General features: G+C 36.1%; 1 protein-coding gene across 6 annotated transcripts in view; it reads left to right on the top strand.

Annotated features, from left to right (window-relative positions):
* Positions 1-23,885, top strand: part of REV1 (REV1 DNA directed polymerase) — a 90,975-nt gene that overhangs the window by 37,764 nt on the left and 29,326 nt on the right. For 4 of the 6 annotated variants that reach the window (XM_074332372.1, XM_019753822.2, XM_019753821.2 and 1 more), the window contains 5 exons: positions 5,315-5,483; positions 11,561-11,713; positions 14,803-15,509; positions 17,968-18,075; positions 19,810-19,926. In XM_074332372.1, coding sequence (XP_074188473.1) covers positions 5,344-5,483; positions 11,561-11,713; positions 14,803-15,509; positions 17,968-18,075; positions 19,810-19,926 — 1,225 coding nt within the window. In that variant the 5' untranslated portion in view covers positions 5,315-5,343. Of the gene's footprint in view, positions 1-3,403; positions 3,426-5,314; positions 5,484-11,560; positions 11,714-14,802; positions 15,510-17,821; positions 17,863-17,967; positions 18,076-19,809; positions 19,927-23,885 lie in introns of those variants that run through there. The other 2 variants (XM_074332371.1, XM_074332373.1) reach the window with 2 other exon arrangements.

Here is a 23,885-nt window from a genome sequence, read left to right as displayed (position 1 = left end):
GTTGCAAAAGGGGAACACTATACCCACTAAGTAGCTCCCTAGTTCTCCATCCCCGACCCCCTGGCACCCACCATTCTACTTTTTCTATGAGTTTGACTATTCCAAATATCATATAGTGTTTGCAGAGTCATACAGTGTGTGTCTGTCATTAGCGTATTCTACTTAGCATAATGTGTTTAAGCTTCATCCAGAGCCTTGTGGCATGTATTAGAGTTGCTTCCTTTTTAAGGCTGAATAATACACCAATGTGTGTACAGGCCAGAGGAGTCCATGCCATTTAAAGCAGTGCATGTGAGGGCACCAGCACCTTCGTAACAAAACCTGGGCACTGCAGTCATGGGGCAGTGCTTAGTTATGAAACGGTTATCCAAGTGATCCCCCAAAGCGCTTGGTTTTGTTTGTCTGTTTCATGAGCATAGTGTTGAAGTGACATTAATAATCTCACAGAGAACTCGTGGTTCTGAGACTGTACTGTTGAAGTCCCATAAAGGAATCACTGCTGGTGAGGATTAAGTGAGATCAAGTATGTAAAGTACCCGACTGGAATAGGCGCAAAGTGAAGGTTAATTTTCTTTTCTCGGTTCTCTTTACCTGCCATGGTTATAAAATTGACAGTTTGTTATTTTGCTCTATAAAGAGGTGGATTTTTTCTAAATAAGATTGACATGAGTGGACACACATGAGTGTCTAGTGCCTACAGGAAATAAAAAAATAATATTTTTAAGTTTTGTCATGTGTAAAGTTTACCTTTATTATGTTGTTTAGTAAACATGTATTGAAAGCACTCGACTTTATAACAGGATATGCCAAGTATTGTGTATCTCTTTAAAAACATATTTTGTTAAATATAATGGCTTAGGGAAACTGATAACTAATCTTAAATTTCTAGATCAAATATTTAGGATTATTGCTAGTAAAAATGATTGCCAAATTGCTTTGTCATAGAGGAGATTTTCTCAGCTTCTTGATCGTGTTTCAGACCACCACTGCCTAGACTCAGTCGTGAAGCCACAAATATAAACAATAGTTACACCTTCTCTTCAAATGTCCTAGATCTTCTGTACTGGTGTTTTAATAGACTTTCTGGAAGTTGGTGTAGGCTGTTAAGGGATGTATGATGATATGTACATACAGATACACAAATACATAGTGCATGCATATCTACAAATGATAATGTGGACAATATTGCTTGTTGAGGGAATAGTAGAAGTGAAAACCCCTTAAATCTTTGCCTTCTACTCATAAATATTCTTAGTATCCAGTACTATCAGATATAGAACTTCCGTTATAGAGGATGAACTCAATTGAGCTGGGGCTCTGATAATACACACGTCATTAAAGATGGTTTACTTTAACCAGGTTGTCAGAACACTCTTGCTGACTTTTTGATGGGTTGTAGAGTTGGTTTTGTAATACTGATTTTGTTTTCTGTGATAGTATTTGATGTAATGGAACCTACTTATAATGGAATATGAGCAGCGGTAAAACATAGAATTTGTCTAGAAGCTAAATAGATTTATAATAGTTGAGGTGTAAAAGGAACCTTAGAGATCATGTGCTCAATCATCCCATTTGACCTCTGTCACACTAAAACACAAAGATACTAGAAAACTTCTTAATGTCACCTGGCTGATTATGGCAGAGCCATACTAGACTCAGGACTTTGGATTTCCTGTTCACTGTGTTTTCCCTTAAATCATGTTGTTTATTGGCCAGAATAGAGAAAATATTTGCTGTAAGTACTTTCTGTTCTGTGACTTTTAAACTTCTTAAATTTTGTATCTGTTTTGTGTATAAGACATTGTAGTTTATTAGATAATCAAGATATGTAAGTTGTTAACCTGCCTTTTCCAGTGTCTTGCTAATTTCTGTATGTGTGTATGTTTTTCCTCATTTACATTTTTCTGCTTTAGTTTTTTTATCTGTAAAATTGGGTGTGATGTGACTTGCTTTGCTTTCCCTCATAAACTCGTGAAATAGTTTTCAAATTTTGTTTGCTGGCGGTAATGGTTTTAGTGCTTATAATTGTAGCTTTGTAAGGGATCTTCAATATAGTCTAGCCTCTCATTTTGTCCATGAGGAAACTGAGACTGTTTCCTCATGACGAGTCAGTTGCCAAGATGTCAGTGACTTTTCAGTGTTAACCTGCAGCTGGAAAGCAGATCCTCTGTCCAGGCTTGCATCGTGTGGAGCTTGATCAAGTCTGAGTTTCTGGAGACACAAACCTGGACCTGAGTTGTGGCTCTCCCACTAGCTGTGTGTGACTTTGGAAAATTACCTTAATCTCTCCAATCTTGGATTTGTTTTTCTGTACATTAATCTGCCTAAAGTTTATGTTATTTATAAGAAACTTTATTAAGTGCACTAATGAATAATAATTTGCTTGTTTAAAAATGTAATAGAACTTTAAGGAAATAATTCAGTTGGCACATGTCCCTTTAAAAATCTTTTTGAGAACCAATTTTTTTTTTTTTTCTGATAAAGTATTTTTGGGAGCTGCCAAGCCTCAGAGACACTGTTTTACTTAAAGTTTCTTTACCAAAATGTCAGTAATAATCAGTGGTGATGATATTTGTTGGTGATTCAGTTGCCTTTTGAATACTCTAATGAACTTAATACGCATGGTGAAGATGTGTAATGAGGTTTGAGGAATGTGAATTTTATTTACTAACTACTTGAATTGGTCCAGTCGGTTTAACTGGATTAATCTCGTTTATACCAATGTGGGAAATGAAATGGTTATTAGATCTCTAAATGTTCTTTTAGTTCTGACATTCTCTAGTGTAACACTAACTGTAAAGATTTGGAGGATAGAATTTCCCTAAATGTATGCCAGGCTGTTTGGGCTGACGGAGTGGTTCCTGGCCTCTGTCCATAGTGCACCGTTGTTGGTTCTGTTTGGTTTGACAGCGCCACCAACCATGGGTCAGCATATGTACTGTCTTCCACCATTTTTCATAGGGTCTAGGGCAGTAGTCTCAAGCATTAGACATTGCCTGAAAGGAGTTCTGATGTTCATCATGCTTTACAATAACAGTTTTTATATTGAGTGCTTCCTATGTGCCAAACTTACTTTGTCGTTATGGCCTTATTTGTTTGTTTGTAAAGGAAGAGAAGAAAGCTTAAGGAATTCAGTACTTGTCCAAAGTCACACAGCTAAAGAATGTTAAAGTCAAGATTAAACCCATGTCAGTCTGACACCATAGTTTGTGATCTCACCTTTTAATAGGTAGGTTTTCATGGTCCACTTCAAACTGAAGAAATGTAAGAAGTTTCAAAATTGAACTTCAAGGAGCCACTTTAACTTCATCCCGTAAAAGGACAAGGAACTCACCAGGTTTTCCAGTTCCAAATTTCTACAGTCATTAGATTGCAAAGAGCACCTAGTAGAAGGCAGAGTGCTTCATGAGTGTGTATATGCAAAGGTAATGTGTTCCTGGCAGCCTGCTACTTTCCATTTCATTTAATGCAATTGCAGTTGGTTAAGGAAAGTTGTAGATTTAAGGTAAGCCAGGTTCTTTAGTCTTAGGGAAAGAAAGAAGTAAACTATAGTTTCCTGGCTGGCTAGCTGTTTAATTTCCACCATTTTACATTAAGTCACTGTGATGCTCTGGTTTAGATTTTGTGATCCCCAAGCCCTGAAAACCTTCCATTAAGAATCTGAATTAATTTCACTCAAAAGTTGTTTTCATTTCTCTTTCTGGTGCTCTGTCCAGTTTGGTAGCCACTAGCCACATGTGTGCACTTGAAACGTGGCTAGTCTAAATTGAGATGTAAATGTAAAATACACTTATATTCCTGGAGAGTTAGTATGAAAAGAAAGAATGTGAAATATCCCAATGTTTTGTATTTGATTACGTGTTGAAATAATATTTTGGATCTATTGGGTTAAGTAAAAATAGTATTAAAACTAGTTGCACCTTTTGCTGTTTTTAATGAGGTTACTAGAAAGCTTTCAATTATATATGTGGCTTGCATTTCTGTGTCACATTATATTTCTATCAGACAGTTGCCAGTATATGTGATCAATAACATAAAATGAATTCCACGGTGTAAGAATTTACAAGAATTAATCAAAGCTTGGCATATCTATATGTGCTTTGTTAGTTTTTTCCCTTTTTCTAAAGACCAGAACTCACCTAATTAGATAGTTATTATTATAAAAGTGGTCATTTAAATACTTGGACCTGTGTTGCTTGGGCTTGAGGAAAATATGTTGCTTGAATAGCAAAGTAGATATATAAGCCTCCTATGATACCCCACCTCCACCAGGGTACAGCTGTTGCCAGGGGTGGTGTGATTTAGAGCTTTCATTAGGATAATAGGTGAAAGGAATAGAAACTCTGTTGAAAATAATTAGCTTAATGTGATAATAGTGAATGTCAGTCAAACTAGTGAGTCAAAACTTTCTTTTTATGGGAAAGCATAAAATACATTGATTCTTGTTTTAAGCTATGTTTCCGTGGTTTTATTAAGAATAAAGTATTTTGAAACAAAATTAAGAAAGCTATGTTTCTTGGTCTGCAGTATATTTTTCTGTATTGGTGAACTTTGTTTTTTGGCTTTGATGCAAATTCATATTAGGAAACTGAATAAGATTATTTTAGCTTTTATATTTTCTTAAAATTTAAAATTATTTCATAGGAGTGAAGTCTGTTGTTAAAACCTTACAGTAAGTCTGCTCATAGTAAGTATGAGCAGTTTATCTGACAACGACTGTGTTAAAATAAGTCCTCACTTAATGTCATCGATAGGTTCTGTGACTTTCAGCAAAATGACATATAACAAAACCAGTTTTACCACAGGCTAATTAATACAAACAAGAATTAAGTTCGTAGGGCATCTCATCAACTTAATAAAGAAATGACCTTATTTGAGGACCTGCTATATTCTAAAGGAGCTGTAGGATTAGAGTCTCTGTAAACTGATCCATAAATGACTTTATAGTTGTGAATTTTTAAAAACATAAGGTACCATATCATGTTGCTAAATGTAGTCAAAATTTAAAAATACTTGCTCCATTATGCGTATTTGATTCATTACTTGAGGTCCCTATTTGCTCTTCTAGGCACCTCGTGGCAGTAGATGTTTTGTGTTGGTTGGCTGTCTCCAGCAGCCAGAGGAAGAGGATGTGCTGAGGCAAAACAGCTTTGTCACCTTGTGATTTACCTCCCGACTTCATTTACTGGCAACACAGCCCAGGAGAAAGTGAACCAGTGATAATGTTGAATGGCCTGTTTAGGGGATCATTCAGCTAGGACTCCGCTTTCTTATATATAAAGTTCTTAATATATTTTAATAATTGATTTTACAGATCCTTCTGCTGAGGAATTGAGGAAGCTAATGATGTTGCATGGAGGCCAATACCATGTGTATTATTCCAGATCCAAAACAACACACATTATTGCCACAAATCTTCCTACTGCCAAAATTAAAGAATTAAAGGGGGAAAAAGTAATTCGGCCAGAATGGATTGTGGAAAGGTAAGTTTAATATTTTTAATTAAAAAATTTTAAAAATTGGAATACATTTTAGTTCTCTTACAGATACTTACATTGCCTTTTACCTTAAGAGTGAAAAGTAATTAATTTCTTAAACAACACTACCATACTCTTTAACCTCGCATTGGTAATTCCGGTGGCCTAGGATTTGATGTCAAGTAGTACGTTAGTGTTCTTGGAACCTCAGCTGCCAGGAATTAGGGGCGATGACTCACGTAAGCAGCAGGAAGCACTGATGGGAGGGAGCTGATGAAGCAAGTCATCCATTCGACAAATATTTGTGCACCTATTATGGGGTAGGCAGTGCTCCACGTAGTGGGGAAATATCAGCAAACAAAACAGATCTCTTCTCTATCACTTGGAGTTTACATTCTACTGGGGGGAAACAGATACTGAACTATATGCTTAATTCATGAGTAAACTATCACATGTTAAAAGTTAATGAGTAAACTGTATCACATGCTAAGGGGGAAAAAGAAGATCAAGGTAATGTGTAGGAATGAGGGCAAAGAGGAAGAACAATTTGCAGTATTAATATATATTTCTTAGTTATTATAGTATGGTTCTTCTTTTGGTTTGGAATTGATATGTTGTAAGTCGGTGTTGGCCATTCATCATAACTACCTAAATTTATATGTCATCTGTACCTTTGGACATGAGCCATAACTTAAGTGACTTATATTTTGAAATGGTATGTTACTGTATGAGTGATTGCTAGATTTATAAAAATTGAAAGTAAAAATATTAAAAATCATAATTTTATGTATGAATAGATTGTAATCATTTTATGAAAGAATGGTCAAATTGTATAATGGGGTGCTAGTGAAACAATTCTAGTGCTAATTGACTAAAACTATTCGTTTTAGTCAACTTCAGTTTGTTTTAAATCCTAAGTTCCACTAACTTGGACACTTTCTGTTAATTTATTCAGCAGATTTAGTACTGCTCAGTTCCTTTGCATAGCAGGTGTAGCAGCGCAGACTCAGTGGGAAGTAGCAGAGCAGTGGGAGGGCTGTGGCTTGGGCCCTGGAAACACCTGGGTTCACATCAGAACTCAGGAATTGAGTGTCCCTGTCATCTTGTGTAACTTTAGGAAGAGTTATGCAGTCATCCTGTACTTCATCTCTTCATTTGTAAAGGAAGGCTAATATCTACCTGCTATGGTTATGTGAGAACTGGAAATAATTTGTGCAAGCTAGCACAACGCCTGGTACATTGCAGAGGCGTATATATGAGAAGTAATTGCTGTTATTTTTATTCTGTAGACATCAGTAAATACTAAAAAATAAATTCCAAAAGGTGAAAAGTACATTTTAAAATAAGTTCATTTGGTTTCCAGAAAGCCAAATGGATTTTATAGATTTAAGGGTTTTTTAAACCTGGGGGGATTAAGTTGAAGGCCCATCCCTAGAGCATCTCCCTGATTCTTTGGGCTGTGTTCTCAAGACCGCACCACTGTCCATTCATTATATAAAACCAGTGAGCATGGCCTTGAGCTGTGTGTGTCTCCTTTAAAAGGAACGGTGGCATTTTCAGTATAAGAAGGATCATTCCAGAGTCAGCTGTGCCTTGTCACACGCAGACATTCCCCTCCTGTCCTTGTGCTACGTCTCGAATTTGGATCTGGAGATACTAGTCTGGCTTTGGAGGGAATGGGACGATCCATGGACAGTAGGAAAATGGGGGTAAAGAGGGCTCTTGCTGGGTAGGACTTGATTTGCTTCGAAAATGTGTTTTTCTTACAGCTGTTTTCTTTACACCTGCCCTTTCTTCTGGCGTTGAATGCAACTAGAGAAATAATGCAATAGAAAAAGCAACTGTGGCAGTTACAGGTTTTTAAATTCACCTTAATGGATTTCATTTTACTGGGAAATCAGGCTTAATCATCTGTTTTTAAATAACTGAAGCGAGTTAAGATATCATGATTACATGGCCTATTTCTTTCATTTTATATATGTGAAGGCAGGGCTAATAAGGTTACCTGATTTGCCCAAGAGCAGCAGGACTTTGGGTCCACATTTTCTGTCTCCTACTTGGGTCTGTTCTTTGTCCTTTAATTAAGCTTGTTGTAGGTGAACTGGCCCGTGTGGAAATGGATCAGTCTGCGCATATACCTTAATACATAAAATAAATGCCCGGTGGCTACTGTGTCATAACATGGGACCTTTTGGTTAAATCACAGTGCTGCTTTCTTGCGCACTCTAATCCCAGTCTTGTTAATCTCTTCTTCTAAGCAGTGTTTTAACGAGATTTTATTCTACTTAAAATTTTCGACATTGTATTAGCTGTTTAATGGATGACACAGGATAGTATTTCTATGATTACCTTTCTTGTTTTTAGTTTGAGTATTTTTAAAAGCAACTACCACTTCTTAGTGTGTGGGGTGATTACTTGGCTTTGGTTAGAATTCTCTGGTGTCTGTGCGTGTGCCATGAAACCTGAGTTAATGTACGCATGATTACAGGGCCCCGGGCGCCGAGGGGCAGGACAGTCCTTAATGAGAAGAAGCCTTGTGTGCATTAGTGTGAGGCCTGAGATTATTGTACTGAAACCTCTGCCCTGCAAATCCTGCACTTGCATATAGTATAAGTTAGTAGTGCTCACATTTTTGCCATATTCCTTTTCTTCAAATAATTTTACATTGAAATTTGAGGTGTAGAGTAAATAGTTTATGAGAAGCTGCTGTGATCTACCCATGGCCTCATCAAGCCTGAGGAGTGCCATGGAACACAGTTTGAAAACATCGCCCTAAGTTATTACAGGTCGAGTTTGTTTTTGTTCTTCATTTTATGTTGTCTTCTTAGCATATGAGCCTGCCTCCTGTGGTTAGGTTCTTCTCGTGATTCTGCTGTGAGTGGAGGGCTGTGGTTTCCATTGTTCCAATTCTGCCGCTCACCGGGGTCTTCCATGGGAGTGACTGAGTCTCAGTTTGTCCTTTTTAAGTTCCCAAACTCTGTGTTAGCACATTTGTCATATATTCAGATACTCTGAGGGTCCATATTTCATATGGGTTGAAACTTTGTTTCTAATTACATGCAGTGTCAATACTACAGCGCTTATTCAACTCACCTGATTACAACTTTATCTTTCATGATTTTTTTCATTTCCCTTGTGTTTTTGTGTCTTCCCTCAATTTATTCTCCATAGCAAATGTGCATGACTCTAAAAAAATACAATCTGGACCCTGTAGGAGAAAGGGCAAGAAGTCATGTACATATTTTCATACCTGTTTATTTCCTTCTCTGAGCTCATTTGTCTTGGTGAGTGGTTGGAAAGTTTAGGTAGTGGAGGTGGGGTGAAGGGAATTTTAATTTTGATACATCAGGATGATTTTTGCATAATACTGGAATAATAGGCAAAAACAGCTTCATTTTTTCCTTAGCACATAATCACATCTTTTGTTACCTTAAATCACTTTTGAACATGGAAGAATTTGGATACCTGAATGGATAGACAATGGGGATACCAATGTTAGATGCTGCTTTTCTAATAGATGACCGTGACATTGACTGAAACTGTAAACACATTTGATGGACAGAATTGTGTCCTATAAAGAAAGTGCTATTACTACAAGCCAGCAAGAAAGGTTTGGAATAGAAATTAATGTAGTGATGATTTTGTTGCATCTTCATTTTTGTAAAATTTCCCAAAATCTGGTTATAACTGTCAGTGTAAATTCATTATGATTTGGTAGAAATAGGATATGGTTTAGAGAACTATTAGATACAAAGTTTTGTTTTAGATATAACTTTAATGCAGTGGGCTGTAGGACCAAGCAAGAACTAAATTAAGACTCTTCAAAGTAGGTGAGTATTTCACTTACAATGAATATGTGTCTGATCCATTGTATGAAATGTAAACTCATAAAAATCAGAATATATTTTCAGTGTACAGTACATCGAAAGCTCAGTAGGTAAGGAAGTCGTCTTTTGGTAAAATGAAGCTCCTTTTTGAAATTTTGATTTTGATATTTGGCTCTATTTTTTCTAAGTGGCAAAATTAAAAACTGTTACAAATTAATCCCTGAGAGATATTAAAGAAGATCTTTTAAAAATATGCTTTCAGATTATGTTTCTGGCTGTGTATCTGTAGATAGATAAATAGATAAGCAGGAATGATTAGCAGTATACAATGAATATGTAGTGGTTTTAGCTTCAGATTAAAAGAATTTCTTGTCTAACAGTAGTGTATTGGGCTTTACTTCCTTTTACTAGGTGTCTCTGAGGAGATCTGATTTGAGACCTGCAGTATTTAAATTGGCTCTCATTGTGTATCAGTCTCCATGGACTTAGTTACATAAGCCTAAAAATTCTGCTGGGAGACATGGCTGTTGTTAGGAGTGGGACAAGGTCCTACACCCTGTGTGTGATCAGTGTTGACCATAGTAGAGAGCACCCTGAAAGGCCGCGTCACCCCAGCGTGCTGTCAGTGGGTGGGAGAAACGAGCACGATCACAGGCATTTCCTCTCTTCATTGCCCTCTGGCCTCCTTCAGGTGTAGTTTCACTCTCTGCTTCCCCTGAGTTACAGCTACATGTGAGGAGAAGGGTGCGAGGCGAGGCTAGGGTTAGGGTCCTGCTTCAGGTATTAAGTGCCTCTATTTCTGGGGGGAGGCGAGGGCAAGTGAGAGAGAATACTATCGGAAGAGAGAGATCACAACAGTTGAGACCAGCTGCTGAAGGAAGAAAAGTTTGATACAGAATAAAGTAATAAATGGTCTAATTTTAGGATTTTGATTGTAATATTTGAATATAATCTGTAATCTTCATAAAACTAACTTAGTCCAATAATAAGTCTATTTAAGTAAATGAAACTTGAGGTGTTGTCACTAGTATGTTCTTTACCATCATAAGTTAGTAGTTTTAGCATTTTGGATACTGTTTAGGCACTTGAGGTAGAATGACTAACTACCTACTAATATATAAAGGCCATAGTCTGAAACATTATGTAGTTCCATTTTTAGAGTATATATGTTTTCCTGTATTCACAGTTGACTCGGTATTTTAAATTGGTTTTTTGTAAGCCAATTCAGTCATTTCTTACCTGGTTGTTACTTTTCTAAATAAATGTTTTCTGTAGTGCCCTTTGAGAAAATTAAAATGTCAAAACTCTTGAAAACTATTTTCAGTCTATTTAATAATTTCTTCCAGAATAATTAAAATACGACTTCCTTCGGGTATATTTTAGGTTTAAAGCCCAAGATGTGTTTAGGAATATTTCCTGATACTTAAGGGGCCTGTTTTAAAGTGTGTATGTTAGCATAGATATATTGGTTGGCTATTTTAAAATTTGAATTGAAAAATGATATTTTAAACAGTATAGTAACCATGTATAAATCAATTTATTAGAAAGCAGAAATTAGTTTAAGACCACTTAATCAAGTTAGTTTTAGTTCTGAAGAAGTACAGAGGAAAGAGGTGTTTGGAATTAATGTGACAGCAGTATCATTTAATATTACAGTAATCCAGGTGTTGCCTTGGTCTTTTCTGGTGATGTCTTAAATACATAAGAATAGTATAAATTATTTATTACTATTAAAGTTGAGGTTGTTTATTTTGTCCTATTTTTTGTTTTGTAATTTTTCACATTTAATAGAACTAACAAGAATTGTGGAAATTGAGAATCATCATCCAGTTTACTTATTCTGGGAAACCTTAGTATGTGAGATGGGATTTGAGAAAGGCTTAGTGATTCTGTGTCAGTTGCTTGAGGGAGAATTGTGGTAAATATTAAAATCATGATGATGAAAATACTGACTAGTTCAACTCTGCTTGTAGTTTTGCTCATCCTACTCTACAGTTGTTTTTGTCTCATGTAGGATTGTTGGCCACTCATTTTTTAAATCTCATATGTATCTTTTTATGACTGGAATGTCATTCATTCTTAATTTAAGTGTTTAAGTAAGATTATATTAGGACCACTAAGGCAGAGGGAGAAGGAATAAACTAGGAAAACAGGTGACTTGTTGAAATACTGTCATTATTAAGAACACTGATTTTTCTTGAAGCTTATTTTCCCCTAGTATTGAACTCTTAAATAGGTGTTACTTTTTTGTTTCAGCATCAAAGCTGGACGACTCCTGTCCTACATCCCCTATCAGCTGTACAGCAAGCAGTCCACTGTGCAGAAAGCTCTCAGCTTCAATCCTGTATGCAAACCTGAGGACCCCGTCCCTGGTCCAAGCAATAGAGCCAAACAGCTCAACAGCAGGGTGTAAGTTTGTCTGGAGAGGGAAGGCTACCGAGCTGGGTGTTAGCAGTGGGTATGGCCCCTGCTCTGCTGAGGAGGGAAACAAATATGAAACCTGGCCATTCATCTGTGTTAAACATGTTGAAATAGGTGTGTGGGTGTCTTCCCTAAAAATTGTTTTTATCGTGAAAGTTCCATAAATCAAATGTAAATAGGGAAGCTTTTTCAGTTGTTTTAGAGTCTCACATTAAACTAATGGACCTTGAATTAGAAGTAAAATTTTCCATGGATTTTCCTGAAAGTATTTCCACACAAGAAATTTGCTATAGAGTGTTGCTTTCTCAGAAAATGAACTGATTACACCAACTATATTTTTATGTGCCATGCATAAAGATAGTTAACAAAAATATTAACATTTCTAGTTTGTTTTTGAAAAATTCTAAATTTATAACAATTATAAATTTGTAAATATTTTATATCAATGAAAATGTAGTTGTTGACCCTAAAATTTAGTTGTTACAGAGTTAGAGGTGAATCTAGAGTTTATTCCTGAGACCGATTTTTAAAAATATATTTATTTAAGCTTTAATTACAATAATCCTAGGTAAATTGGTTTTACAATTAATTGGTGTGGACCTTAACTTGTATTATCAGGTGGCTCATTATCATCAGCCTTCTCCTTATTTGTGAAATTGCTTGCTTTGGGAGTTGTATATATTTTTTCCAAAAGACCAGGAGTCTAATTAATCTGGGAGGATCCGATATCACTACTTTCTGTAGTTTTTGTTGTCATTTGTTCTTTAATTTGTACCCACTTTAAGCATATTCAAATGTTTTTACATTGCCTAAAACTTTTAATTGTTTTAGTATCGTGAAGATATACAAGTAATATTAGAAAACCTCTTCGATACACAACTTCATGTTTTTTTCTTTCCCACACTAATAAAAGTAGAAAATAGAGTAGCTTCCCTTATCTGCAGAGGATTATATTCCAAGACCCCAGTGGATGGTACGGTTCAATACTGTCCATGGGGAGTCTTGGAATATAATGTATACTATGTTAAAAACATGTACACTACGTTTTTTCCTATACATATATACCTATGGTGAAGTTTAATTTATAAATTAGGCACAGTAAGAGAGTAACAACTAATAACATAGAACAATTGTAATATACTGTATTAAAAGTTAAGTCAATAAGGTTTGTCTCTCTCTTTCAAAATACCTTATTGTACTGTCACCCTTCTTATGATTATGTGAGATGATAAAATGCCTAGGTAATGAGGCTACTCAGACACACGATTTAAAACTTAAGAATTATTTATTTCTGGAATTCTCCATTTAATATTTTTATTTATTTTAATATTTTATTTAATTTTATTTATTTTAATACTTTAATATTTTTGTATTTTAAAATGAAATTCTCCATTTTAATATTTTCAGACTGCAGCTAATTACAAGTTATTGAAACTAGAAAGTGAAACTGCAGATAAGGAGGGGACTACTGTACGTGTTTTTTGAAATTCTTCTTTGTGTCAATTTTAGGAAGAATTTACCTATTAGATTTTACTTCTTGATATTCATATATTTACTCTATTGCCTAATAAATGTATATTTACCAGTGACATGTTTCCAATACTTTGTAAATATATCCATTTGTCTAGGCTAAAAAACTATAGTACAGAAAAAAATGTATATTTGCACTGTGTTCTCTTGCCAGTATACACATTTCTGTTGCACGTATTGCTACTATAAATGTAAGGAATCTTAATATTTGCGACACAGAAAAATAGATGTAAGACTTTTCTGACTTCACTTTTGTTGCTTTCTGTGATCCTTATTTTTTGGTATGTTCAATACATTTTGCAAATTTCTTTGAAATTCTTTCAGGTGATTTTTTTTTTTTGCTCCCTTTGTCTTTATGTCAAGGGCCAGACTTTCTCTGACATGTAACAAATTCGATTTTTGTCCTTTTTTAATTGTTTCCAGTTGGTCGTCTTTTTCCCTTTCACTGTGTGATCATCTGTGAGGACTGGACCTACTCAGAGTTGGCCGTCATATTCCATGAGATGGTCAGCTAGAGCCAACCCAGAAATGGGTGGTAATGTTTAGCATCTGACTCGCATGACTTTTAAGTGTATTCAGACTGCCTTCACTAATATACCACATTGGTATTAGGATGAGGGACTTTAGATCAAACTTGGTAATAATGTGGTAATCTCTCTTATGCCTTAGTATTGTGTATGGTACCCTCATCTGGAGCCTGAAACAGAATTGGATTAATGCTTTGGGTGTTTCTGAGAATGAATTAATGCTCTGTACTTCAGGTTTTTGCTTTTGTTACTTAGATGATTCTTGTGACTGCAAATTAGTTATGTTTTTATTATAGAGTACTACCAAGCAAACCTCTAGAGGAGCCAGAATGTGAATTTAGCATCACATTTGCCATAGGACCTGCATTTATTTATAAACCTGACATCAGGAAACTTGGTCCAGGTTGCCTTGGACCTCCTTGGCATCTAAATATGCTTTTCTTAGAAATGAAATGCCATTTCCCTTGTTATTAGGGCAAACGTCCTCATTTTTCTAGGGACCAACTTTACTGACTTACCTATACACATTGACCTGGTTCTTTCTTTTTCTCTAGTTGTGCAACAGTTGGCCCCATTAAGGCCCCATAATGAATATATGTTAATTCAGCAATTTTTTATTGACTACGTAGTATGTTCCAGATGCTGTGCTACAAACTGGATATTTAGAGCTTACAGAACCCAATTAATTTTAGTGGGAAAAGTAATTGAAATAATTTTTTTGGATTTTTTCTTCAATCTTAAAAGATTTCCATTATATTTCTTCTTTGGGAGTGTGTGAAGTTATTTTAAAAAACAAAACTAAAAGACTGTTAATGTTCTAGAATTTTCCTACTTCTTTTGCTACTTTGGTTTAGCAAAGAATTATCTCAAGAAAAAGAATATAAAATTTGTGGCTTCATCTTTAGTGTTTTGGGGGAAATGTCAAAATGTGTATTACTAAGACAGTATTTAAATGAAAAATTGTTTTAGCTTTAAAGTCAGGCATCATTAATTTACGAACAATTTTTTTTCCTGCTTTAGAAATCATATAATTAAGAAGATTGAGACAGAAAACGAAGTCAAAGTCAATGGAATGAACAGTTGCAATGAAGAAGATGCAAATAATGATTTTAGTTTTGTAGAGCTGGAGCAGATCTTTCCAGGAAGGAAACAAAACGGAATTCCGCATCACAGAGACAGCCCTGCCATTTTTAATGGACACACTCATAGCTCTAACGGTGCCTTAAAGACACAGGCTTGCTTGGTGCCCATGGGCACCAGTGTTGCCAGCAGGCTGTCCCCAGACTCTGCCCAGGAGGAGGGGAAGGTTGAGCACAGCAGCTCTGATTTAAGAGACTGCGGTGGGCATCAGGTGTCACTCTCCACCAGAGACACAGATGCTTTGCGGAATCCACACAGAACTAGTTCCTCCTCGTTGTCATCTTTGCACACTAACACAAAAATAAATGGTGCTCACCACTCCACTGTCCAGGGGCCTTCAAGCACAAAAAGCACTTCTTCGGTACCTGCTCTTAGCAAGGCAACGCCTTCAGTGCCATTCAAACCCTCCGACTGCAGTTTTATTTCAGACTTCTATTCTCACTCAAGACTGCATCACATATCAACGTGGAAGTGTGAATTGACTGAGTTTGTCAATACCCTACAAAGACAAAGTAATGGTATCTTTCCAGGAAGGGAAAAGTTAAAAAAAATGAAAACAGGCAGGTCTGCACTTGTAACTGACACAGGTAGATACTTACTAAAATTGTTTTCTTAAGAAACAGTCATGCTTGTTCATTTTGTTCTTAAGCTATCATTGGTATTCGGATTAATATCAAGCTCTCATAATCTAAAAGTCTTTAGGAATGTCAGGTTATGTAAGTTACAATAAGTATAATGGATTATAGAAAACTTTCTTATTTGTGAAAATACTTTTTACTTAATTAGATTTAAGTGTGGCTAATTGATATTTCTTAAATTTAAACAGTAACAGCCTTGGGATTCTTAACATTCATTCCTCATGTAGACTTTATAAGTTGTTGAAGTTTTGAACTTTGTAATATATAACGTGTATTATATTCAGTGCTTAAACTCCTGTAAGAATGAATTGGTTTGGTAAGAGTAACTGTTGATTTCAAGAAGCTTGCATCTTAATGATTTTTAAGTAATTAAGTAACTGACATAGCTGTTATCTTTATAGTGGTAAACTTTGAGTGAGATTAAGTATTTTCATACTTAAGTAGATTGGTTAATTCTGTTTTGTTTTTAATACCTGTCATCAAAAACAAACAAAACCAGCAGTTACAGGCTATATTTCTGTGCCAGTTACAAATTGGTACCTGGTTTGAAGTTTTAGTTCTTTTTACAGATTATACTTTTTTTTTTCCAGGGGAGGGATCTCAGAGAATCTCTAACATTACCCTTTAATTTATAGCTGTGGAAACTGAGGTGCAGAGAGAAGCTCATGGTTCTGTCCTAGAAAGTGAGAGCCTCTCCGTGTGGGCTTTTTCTGTCATATTGTCCTGTGTTTGATGTGTTTCTAAATGCTTTTGTTATTTATGAAGTATTTCAGAATAATATTGTAAGTATTAGATTATCCTGACATCATGCCTTAGCCTTGTAACCTAAAGGCCATTTAATTTTGAGAGCTTCAAAGACGTCTTATGCATTAGTTCCGTGAATGGGAATTAAATGAGGAAATTTTGTGTTGTATAAAAGCATTCAGTAGGTATTTGGTATATGCCTCCTGTACTGCTTGAATGTTCAAAGTCATTGTTTTGGGTTGTTTGCATTGTGTTTATGTAATACTTTTATACAGCAGAATTATGATTGTTAAGATTTATTGTACTAATTATTTCTCAAGGTAATATAGAGGGGAGCCAGGAAGGGTGTGGCTTTGAAGTTAGGTAGGATAGCCTGAACCCCAGTCCTGGCTCTGCCACTCGCATGCAGCAGGACCATGGGCAAGTCGACACCTCTCTGAGTCTCAGTTTCCCTCGGCAGTGGCCTGAGCGGTAGTCCATGCTGCTGCCCTGGTGGGGCCGTGAGCTTAAGGAAGATGACATGAACCAAGGCTCAGGGCCTCACACGTATTGAGAACTAGGTAAATGCTTTCAGTCACAACTTAGTGAATGGAGTCATCTGAACCTTTTGGGAGAGTAAATATAAGTTTGTCAAAGCCTGTTATGAAGAGTAACCTTCAGTACAAGTATCCTTAAATCCAGCAGAGGAAAACGCTTTTAGGAGATCAGAACTTTTTACAAGCTCAGGGTTCTTATTTTCAAGACTTGTGTGTCTTAGAGGACCAAGGGAAAGGAAAAGGACGAGAGCGATGGAGAAGAAAGCTTTGGTTGTGGCTGGATACCTGTTAAAATAACTCTGATGAGTCTCCTTATAGCTCAAGGTAATTAGAAACCAGAGACGTTAGGAGAGGACACTGATCTTTATCTCCTTAAAAGTGGTATGTAAGCTTCAGAGCTGATTTTCAATTGTGTTTAATGGCATAAGGAGAATTTGTACACAGATTTTTGCTTTATAGACTGTTTTTTAAGTTTATTTGTTTAGAACAATAGGGTGGTGGTTTGAGGGCTCTGAAATCAGACTGCCTGGGATTAGATGCCAGCTCAGCCTCTTACTGGCTGTATGACTTAGGCAAGTTATTAATCTGTAAAATGGGGATAATAGGATTACCTGTCTCATAGTGCTATTGAAACAACAGTGGCTGACACCTACCAAGCACTCAATAATAGTAGCAGTTTTTGTTATTTTACCAAGGAATGTTTGTAGACTGCATGGAATAGTGTCCACCTAAAGTTACTTAGCTCCATCTACCGAAATATATGAAAACATCTTTAGGTATCTTTATAAAATGACACACAAATAATTTTAGTATAAGTATTTAGACAAACTTTTAATTAGAGAATTATTAGAATATAGATTAGGAAACATGGTATTAATATCTTCAGAATTGATTTGAATTATGTTTGGAAGCTCATTCTGATCTCTGAATTATTTTTAGAGCTAAAGAAACAAATTTGACTTTTCTTGAGGTGATAGAAGATTAATAGAGTCTGGGTTTTTTTTTAAGACTTCATTCTACTTGTAAGCATTTAAAAACACAATTTCTAAAATTTAACTAGACCTGATTTTTTTAATGTATATATTAAAAACTAGTTTGGTGTTTGAACATTTTCTTTTTCCTTCTAGGAAATATGTCAGTATTGAGTTCACCCAGACATCAGAGCTGTATAATGCATGTTGATATGGATTGCTTCTTTGTGTCAGTGGGTATACGAAATAGACCAGATCTCAAAGGTCTGTATTCTTGTTTATGTTTTAAGAAAATTGATACATTGTTATAAATATATATTCTAAGGGATCACAAAATCTTTTTAAGGAAATATTCTAATTTTCCTTGGCAGAATCAATTCCTGCTTCCAAATATTCATTGTTAAGAAAGACGTAGGGAAATTTGAAAAGTTTTTTTCTCCCAATAGAAATTGGATCTTTAAGGAAGAACACTCATCTTTAGCTGAAGGCTCTGTCATCTGAGACTAATGTAGGCAGGGACCTGCTTTCTTTTATATTTACTATTTGTTAATAAATGGGAGGGTTTTTTGTTGTTGTTGTTTTTAAAGATTTTATTGGGGAAGGGGAACAGGACTTTATTGTGGAGGGCGCAGCTCAGCTCCAGGTCTAGTTGCCGTTTCTAGTAGCAGGGGGCACAGCCCACCATCCCTTGGAGGGAGTCAAACTGGCAACCTTTTGGTTGAGAGCCCGTCCAACCAACTGAGCCATCTGGGAGCTCAGCGGCAGCTCAGCTTAAGGTGCCGTGTTCAGTCTTAGTTGCAGGGGGCAGAGCCCACCATCCCTTGCGGGACTCGAGGAGCTGAACCGGCAACCTTGTGGTTGAGAGCCCACTGGCCCATGTGGGAATCGAACCGGCAGCCTTCGGCGTTAGGAGCATGGAGCTCTAACGGCCTGAGCCACCGGGCCGGCCCCAATAAATGGGAATTTTATGGTAGCGTCTTTGCAACTGTAGTCACTAGGCTTTCTCTTGACTAAACTGTCCTGTACAGGGTGAACATTCCAACTTTTTGACTGTAGAATAACTGTTACTGAATACCATTAAAATAGTTGTCATCTGTGCGGTCTTTGTTTTAATGGAATTTCAGATATTTGTAAGCTAATCAGTACTTTTTTAAATACTTATTCTGGATTTTTCAGTGGTTCCGTCTGTTTCTGAAAGATGTAACTGTTAGCATTTTCTTCTGAGAGTCAGTTCTTCCTTTAAGAAAAGCACGGAGGCTGCTGGGGTTAATACTGGGGCTTTATTTTTGTCCTGAGTGATTGCAACTTCAGCTCTGCAAGGAATATTTAGAATGTTAAAGAATGGATTTTATCCCATGAGTGACTTTTTGATGCATTATTTTTTTTGCTTAAAACAATGAATTCAGTGTAATATATATGAAGTTTTCATGGTATCGCTTCAGAAGTTATAGTTATCTTGTAATTTACACACAGGGAAGTGATACATGAAAAATGTTATAACTAAACCAAAAACTAAGGACTGTGTACTCATGTTGTATTATATAGTAGGTCAGATTGTGATTCCTCTGCATATATATTTAATTTGTGTTTCTTGCTGTAAAATTAAAGATTATTTTAGTTGTTACCTTACTTTTTTGATAACCAGAAATATTAAAAATCTAAATATACTTAGCTTTTCTTTCTCTCCCCACCCCTCCAGTCTGACTCTAAGTTACCTGTTTTCCAACTGTAAGAAACCAAATAAAAACCATGGAAAGTTAAGTGATAGTGTTGCTTTCAAGTTGAAGAAATGCATCCAAATGATCATGAATAGTTTTGTAGGGGTGCATGATAATCTTTAGAGATAATAGCTCTTTTATGGGTTAACACCTAAATAAAGCTAAAGAGAAAATGCCATATTTTCAAAATCCTTTGAAAAATTTTCCTTACATGCTGTCAGTGTTGTTAACATCCCTGTACTTAGATTTAAAAATAATTTTATTCTTTTCCTCAACACAGGAAAACCAGTGGCTGTTACAAGTAATAGAGGCACGGGAAGGGCACCTTTACGTCCTGGCGCTAACCCCCAGTTGGAGTGGCAGTATTACCAGAATAAAATCCTGAAAGGCAAAGCAGGTACACATAACGAGCTCTCTTTGAAGTCATAGTGCTGCTGTTGAAGACTTCTGGATTTTGCTGTTGGTATTATTACAGAAACGAAAGCAGAGCTGAAATAATCAGCTTTTTTATTCGAGGGTTTTAAGGATGTCAGTGACAACTTAAAGCAAAATCCGAATGTAATGATACAAACAACTGGTTTATAGCTATGCTTTTTTGAATTAGATGATGATATTTTCCTGGGACAGAGAGTAAAGGATGTTTTAAAAATTGTGATTAGTTTGTAGAAATTTAGGTTGGGAGGAAAATCATGTACATTATTTTGTGGAAGCTTCTAGACTTGAGAGTTAATTGCTAGTTGTTTGGTCACTGATGACAGTAAAGACGCTAAAGTTTGTGTTGCTAAAGATTTATGTAAGAGCTGTAAGAAACGGTGGGAGTTTAGTTTATTGGAATAAGATAAATACCGGCAATCATTCCTCATACCTTTGTTGAACCCATTTCATATGAGAAACATTTTCTTACCTCTCTGGCTTTTAAATTTTGGCTACTAATAAATAAAAATCATACATTTATACTAATCACAATGCTGTTAAGATTTTCATATCTTTTTTTATTCCCATGAGTGAATTCCCTGAGAAATATTTGCTTAGAAATTGAGTTCTTTGACATTGATCAGTTTCCTCGTGGATGTCTGCAAAGCCACAAAAAATTTTTCTAACTAGTTTTTGAGAAAAGTACTAATCAGAATCTAGTAGCCAGAAATTAGATACACAGTGGAATGGAAGGCATGCTGTTAAATTTCAGCCCAATTTCAGGTACCTAATTTTCAGTTATAAAACTGAAAATCTTGGGTTGATTTTAGCAGTAATCTAAATGAAATTAAAGCCAAAGGAAAGCTAGTGGATATCGCTTTGGACGTTTTTTTGGGATTACAGTCTTTTTGTTGTGGTCATCTGTTTACATGATATAAGTACATAAGAAAATAATTGTACATATTTATGCTTCATGTGTATCCATGTTTTCCAAATTTCCTAAAGTTTTTTTTTTGGTCTTTAAATCTTTTAAGAGATTTTTGAGATTCTAGCATTTTGTATGTTATGAGTAGATGTTGACTAATATGAGCTCATTGGAATTTAGTTGTCTTGTTGTATTTGACAATATGGGTAGTTTCTTAGGTATTGGTAGTATGGTTTTGTGGTAGGTTGGTTTTTCTTTTTATTTTTCTGGTGACATTCAAAGATGAAATCTTAAGTTCTAAACAACAAATTAATAGCTTGATGGAAAATACACAATTATTGTCACATATTGGACACTCAGTAAAACCTTACTGAATGAAGGTTGAAAGAAGGAAAAAGTACTATGTGCATAACCGTTTATTAACATCTCTCAGTTACTCAGTGCTCAGAGTTTCTCCAGTGGGTAGAATCTTGTGTTTGCTACACGCGTCCTATTTCAGCAGTCTGCATCTGGAGTTGTGGCCTTGGCAAGTGCACATTTCTTAGGAGTAGCAGAGAGCCAGTCCTCTTATGTCTTTCCTTCCATCACAAATGATCTGACTATAAACAGTTTATTAACAGAATACTTACTGTCACTAGTTACTTAATTGTCTTCATCAATTTAGCCACTGGATTTTCATAACATTGTAATGACCTTTTATAATTCACATCCCTCCACCTCTAGTATGGGTGGTAAACCAGAAGGTAAATATTAGAAGTATTAAAATTTCACCTGCCCTTGAAAACTGTCAATAGATTTTCCTGTCACTAGAAAAGGTGAATATGGTACTTTGTATTTTATATTCTTTCTTTAACTTGATGTCATTCACTTTTATGTCCTAAGCCTTTTGGCCCAGTTAGAGCTTACCAAAATATTTGCCACATATAAAATGAATAGATTGTCCTGTACTATAAAGTTTGGTTGCAACTAAGCTTGTAGTTAGAACTTGTTTTTTCAGTACCTTTGTTCCTTTTTCTTTTTATTCCTTATCTTTCTTTCTCTGGGTCCTTATTAGGTATGACACCAAATTTAAAAATATTGTGGATCAACTTAGGAATTAGAATCTTAAGCTTCTGCACACTAGCTTGTTTTTTAAAAAAAAAAATCCAATTATAATGTTTTGGCTTATATGTCTAGCAAAGCATTAGAATAAGTAGCATCTTTAGTCCTTTGTAGAAGCTTTAGTTTCTTACTCGTCATATTCAGAAACTCTTTGTCAAACAGACAGGACAAGCAGGGGCTCTCCATCTGTGGCTTCCTTTGGTAGCTGGCTGCCTCCTGAGCGGGGTTCAGCGGTGACACTTCTCATTGATGACCTCATTATCTGGAATCCTTTGATTCTCGAGATTTCGTGACTGGATTCCAGAATGCACATATTTCCTAGCCCTTCAGTGCTCATTCTAAAAACAACAGTTTTTAAAATCGTACTGGCCATAGATTTATTCTCAGCGATTTCTTTTTCACAGACTTGGGTCCTGGCCTCTGATTTCTCCAACCGTTCCTCCACCTTCTCCATGTGCCCGTCTAGTTTGTCAAGTTTTGATGAGCAGTTCTCTACTTTGCCCTCCAGTGAGGACAGTGTGTCCCTGCATTTCCCCGAGTCTCCCTTGAAGCAACTCACTGCGCTGGTGGAGGGACCCTCGCACTCTGCTGCACTGTGGAAAAGGTCAGCCAGCCCAGCCAGAGGGACCCAAGGCGCAGCCCCTCCGGCAGGGCGTTGGGAGCGCAGGGAACTCACACTGTTCTCACCTCAAGCATGGTTGTCTGTAACTGTCAAGACAGGAATCTTACTTAACTAGCCCTTCAAATAAAGTCACCTAGCTCCCGTTTTTAATGCATAACTCATGGTTATACCTTTCTGAAAGGAAGCTGGTTGTGGCCATTCAAGCTTTAGCTCTTTGTTGTTATTATTATTATTATTATTATTATTATTATTATTATTTTGGTTTAGTAGCAGCCTCTTGAACTGTGGTACTCACAATCCTGAAATTCTTAAAAGATTTTCAGCTTAGAATAATGGACTATTAAAGTGGGTGTTTAGCCTTCCAAGGCCCTTCAGAAACACTGGCTAGTCTGCTCAGCATTCTGTCTTTAATTTTTCATAGTCAGCATATGTTAGTCACAATATATCAGAAATCATAGCTCATATTATATACTCAGCTGTTTTTAGTTTTGGAGCAAGTGGGGTTTGACCTCATTAAGGTGGCAGTCCTCAGAATTAGATTTGCATTTATGCTCTGTGTGTATAGGTGCTGGAATCCAGAAACGCTTGTATGGGTTGCGTGGTTGGGTAAACGATGTTCACTACTGGAGTCAAACCAGGAAGAGTTTTTTAGCCCACAAAGCGAGACATTTTGCCATGTTTTTCTGGTGATGCTTTAACTTGGCTGATTTTTCTTGGAGATTATGTCTCAAATAGAAAATACTGAGTTTGTTATATATTATTGCAATGTACCCAGAATAGGTTTGTCTAAAATTAGGTAACATGGTGTATCTTGGTCTTGTTTTACTAACTGATGGTGTTTTTGTTCATAATAGAACTGTGGCTGAGATTGTGTTGTTAGACTCTCTTTTTAAAGCATATTGTTCTTGGAACTTAATAGTCCTAAGAGACTTATAACCAAAGTTGTGTTTTAATCTATTTCTCAATTATTAGTGAAGCTGACGGTGGTAAAGGAAGTGAGGTGGCTTCATTCTGTAGGCTCTCTGCACTGTGTGCTTTTATACTCTGTGTAAAGCTGTAAATTTGTTTGGGATGTGAAGAGATACCTATCAGTGAGCTGTACTATTCAGGCTAGACTTGTATTCTGTGAAGCAGTTGGTATTCTGATCACACTTGAATGTATTTCATTGAATGTGCATTGTTAAACCAAAAGTAGGATTTCAGTGTGACGCTCTTTTACCTGATGAGTTTTCAAAAGACCAATCTTAAATTTAGGATGAAACCTCTTTATGGTATGTGACCTACTAAATTACTG

The sequence above is a fragment of the Rhinolophus sinicus genome, linkage group LG05 (assembly GCF_036562045.2).
Source record: "Rhinolophus sinicus isolate RSC01 linkage group LG05, ASM3656204v1, whole genome shotgun sequence".
In the NCBI taxonomy this organism is placed as follows: Eukaryota; Metazoa; Chordata; class Mammalia; order Chiroptera; family Rhinolophidae; genus Rhinolophus; species Rhinolophus sinicus.
This window is presented reverse-complemented; position numbering and strand designations above follow the sequence as displayed.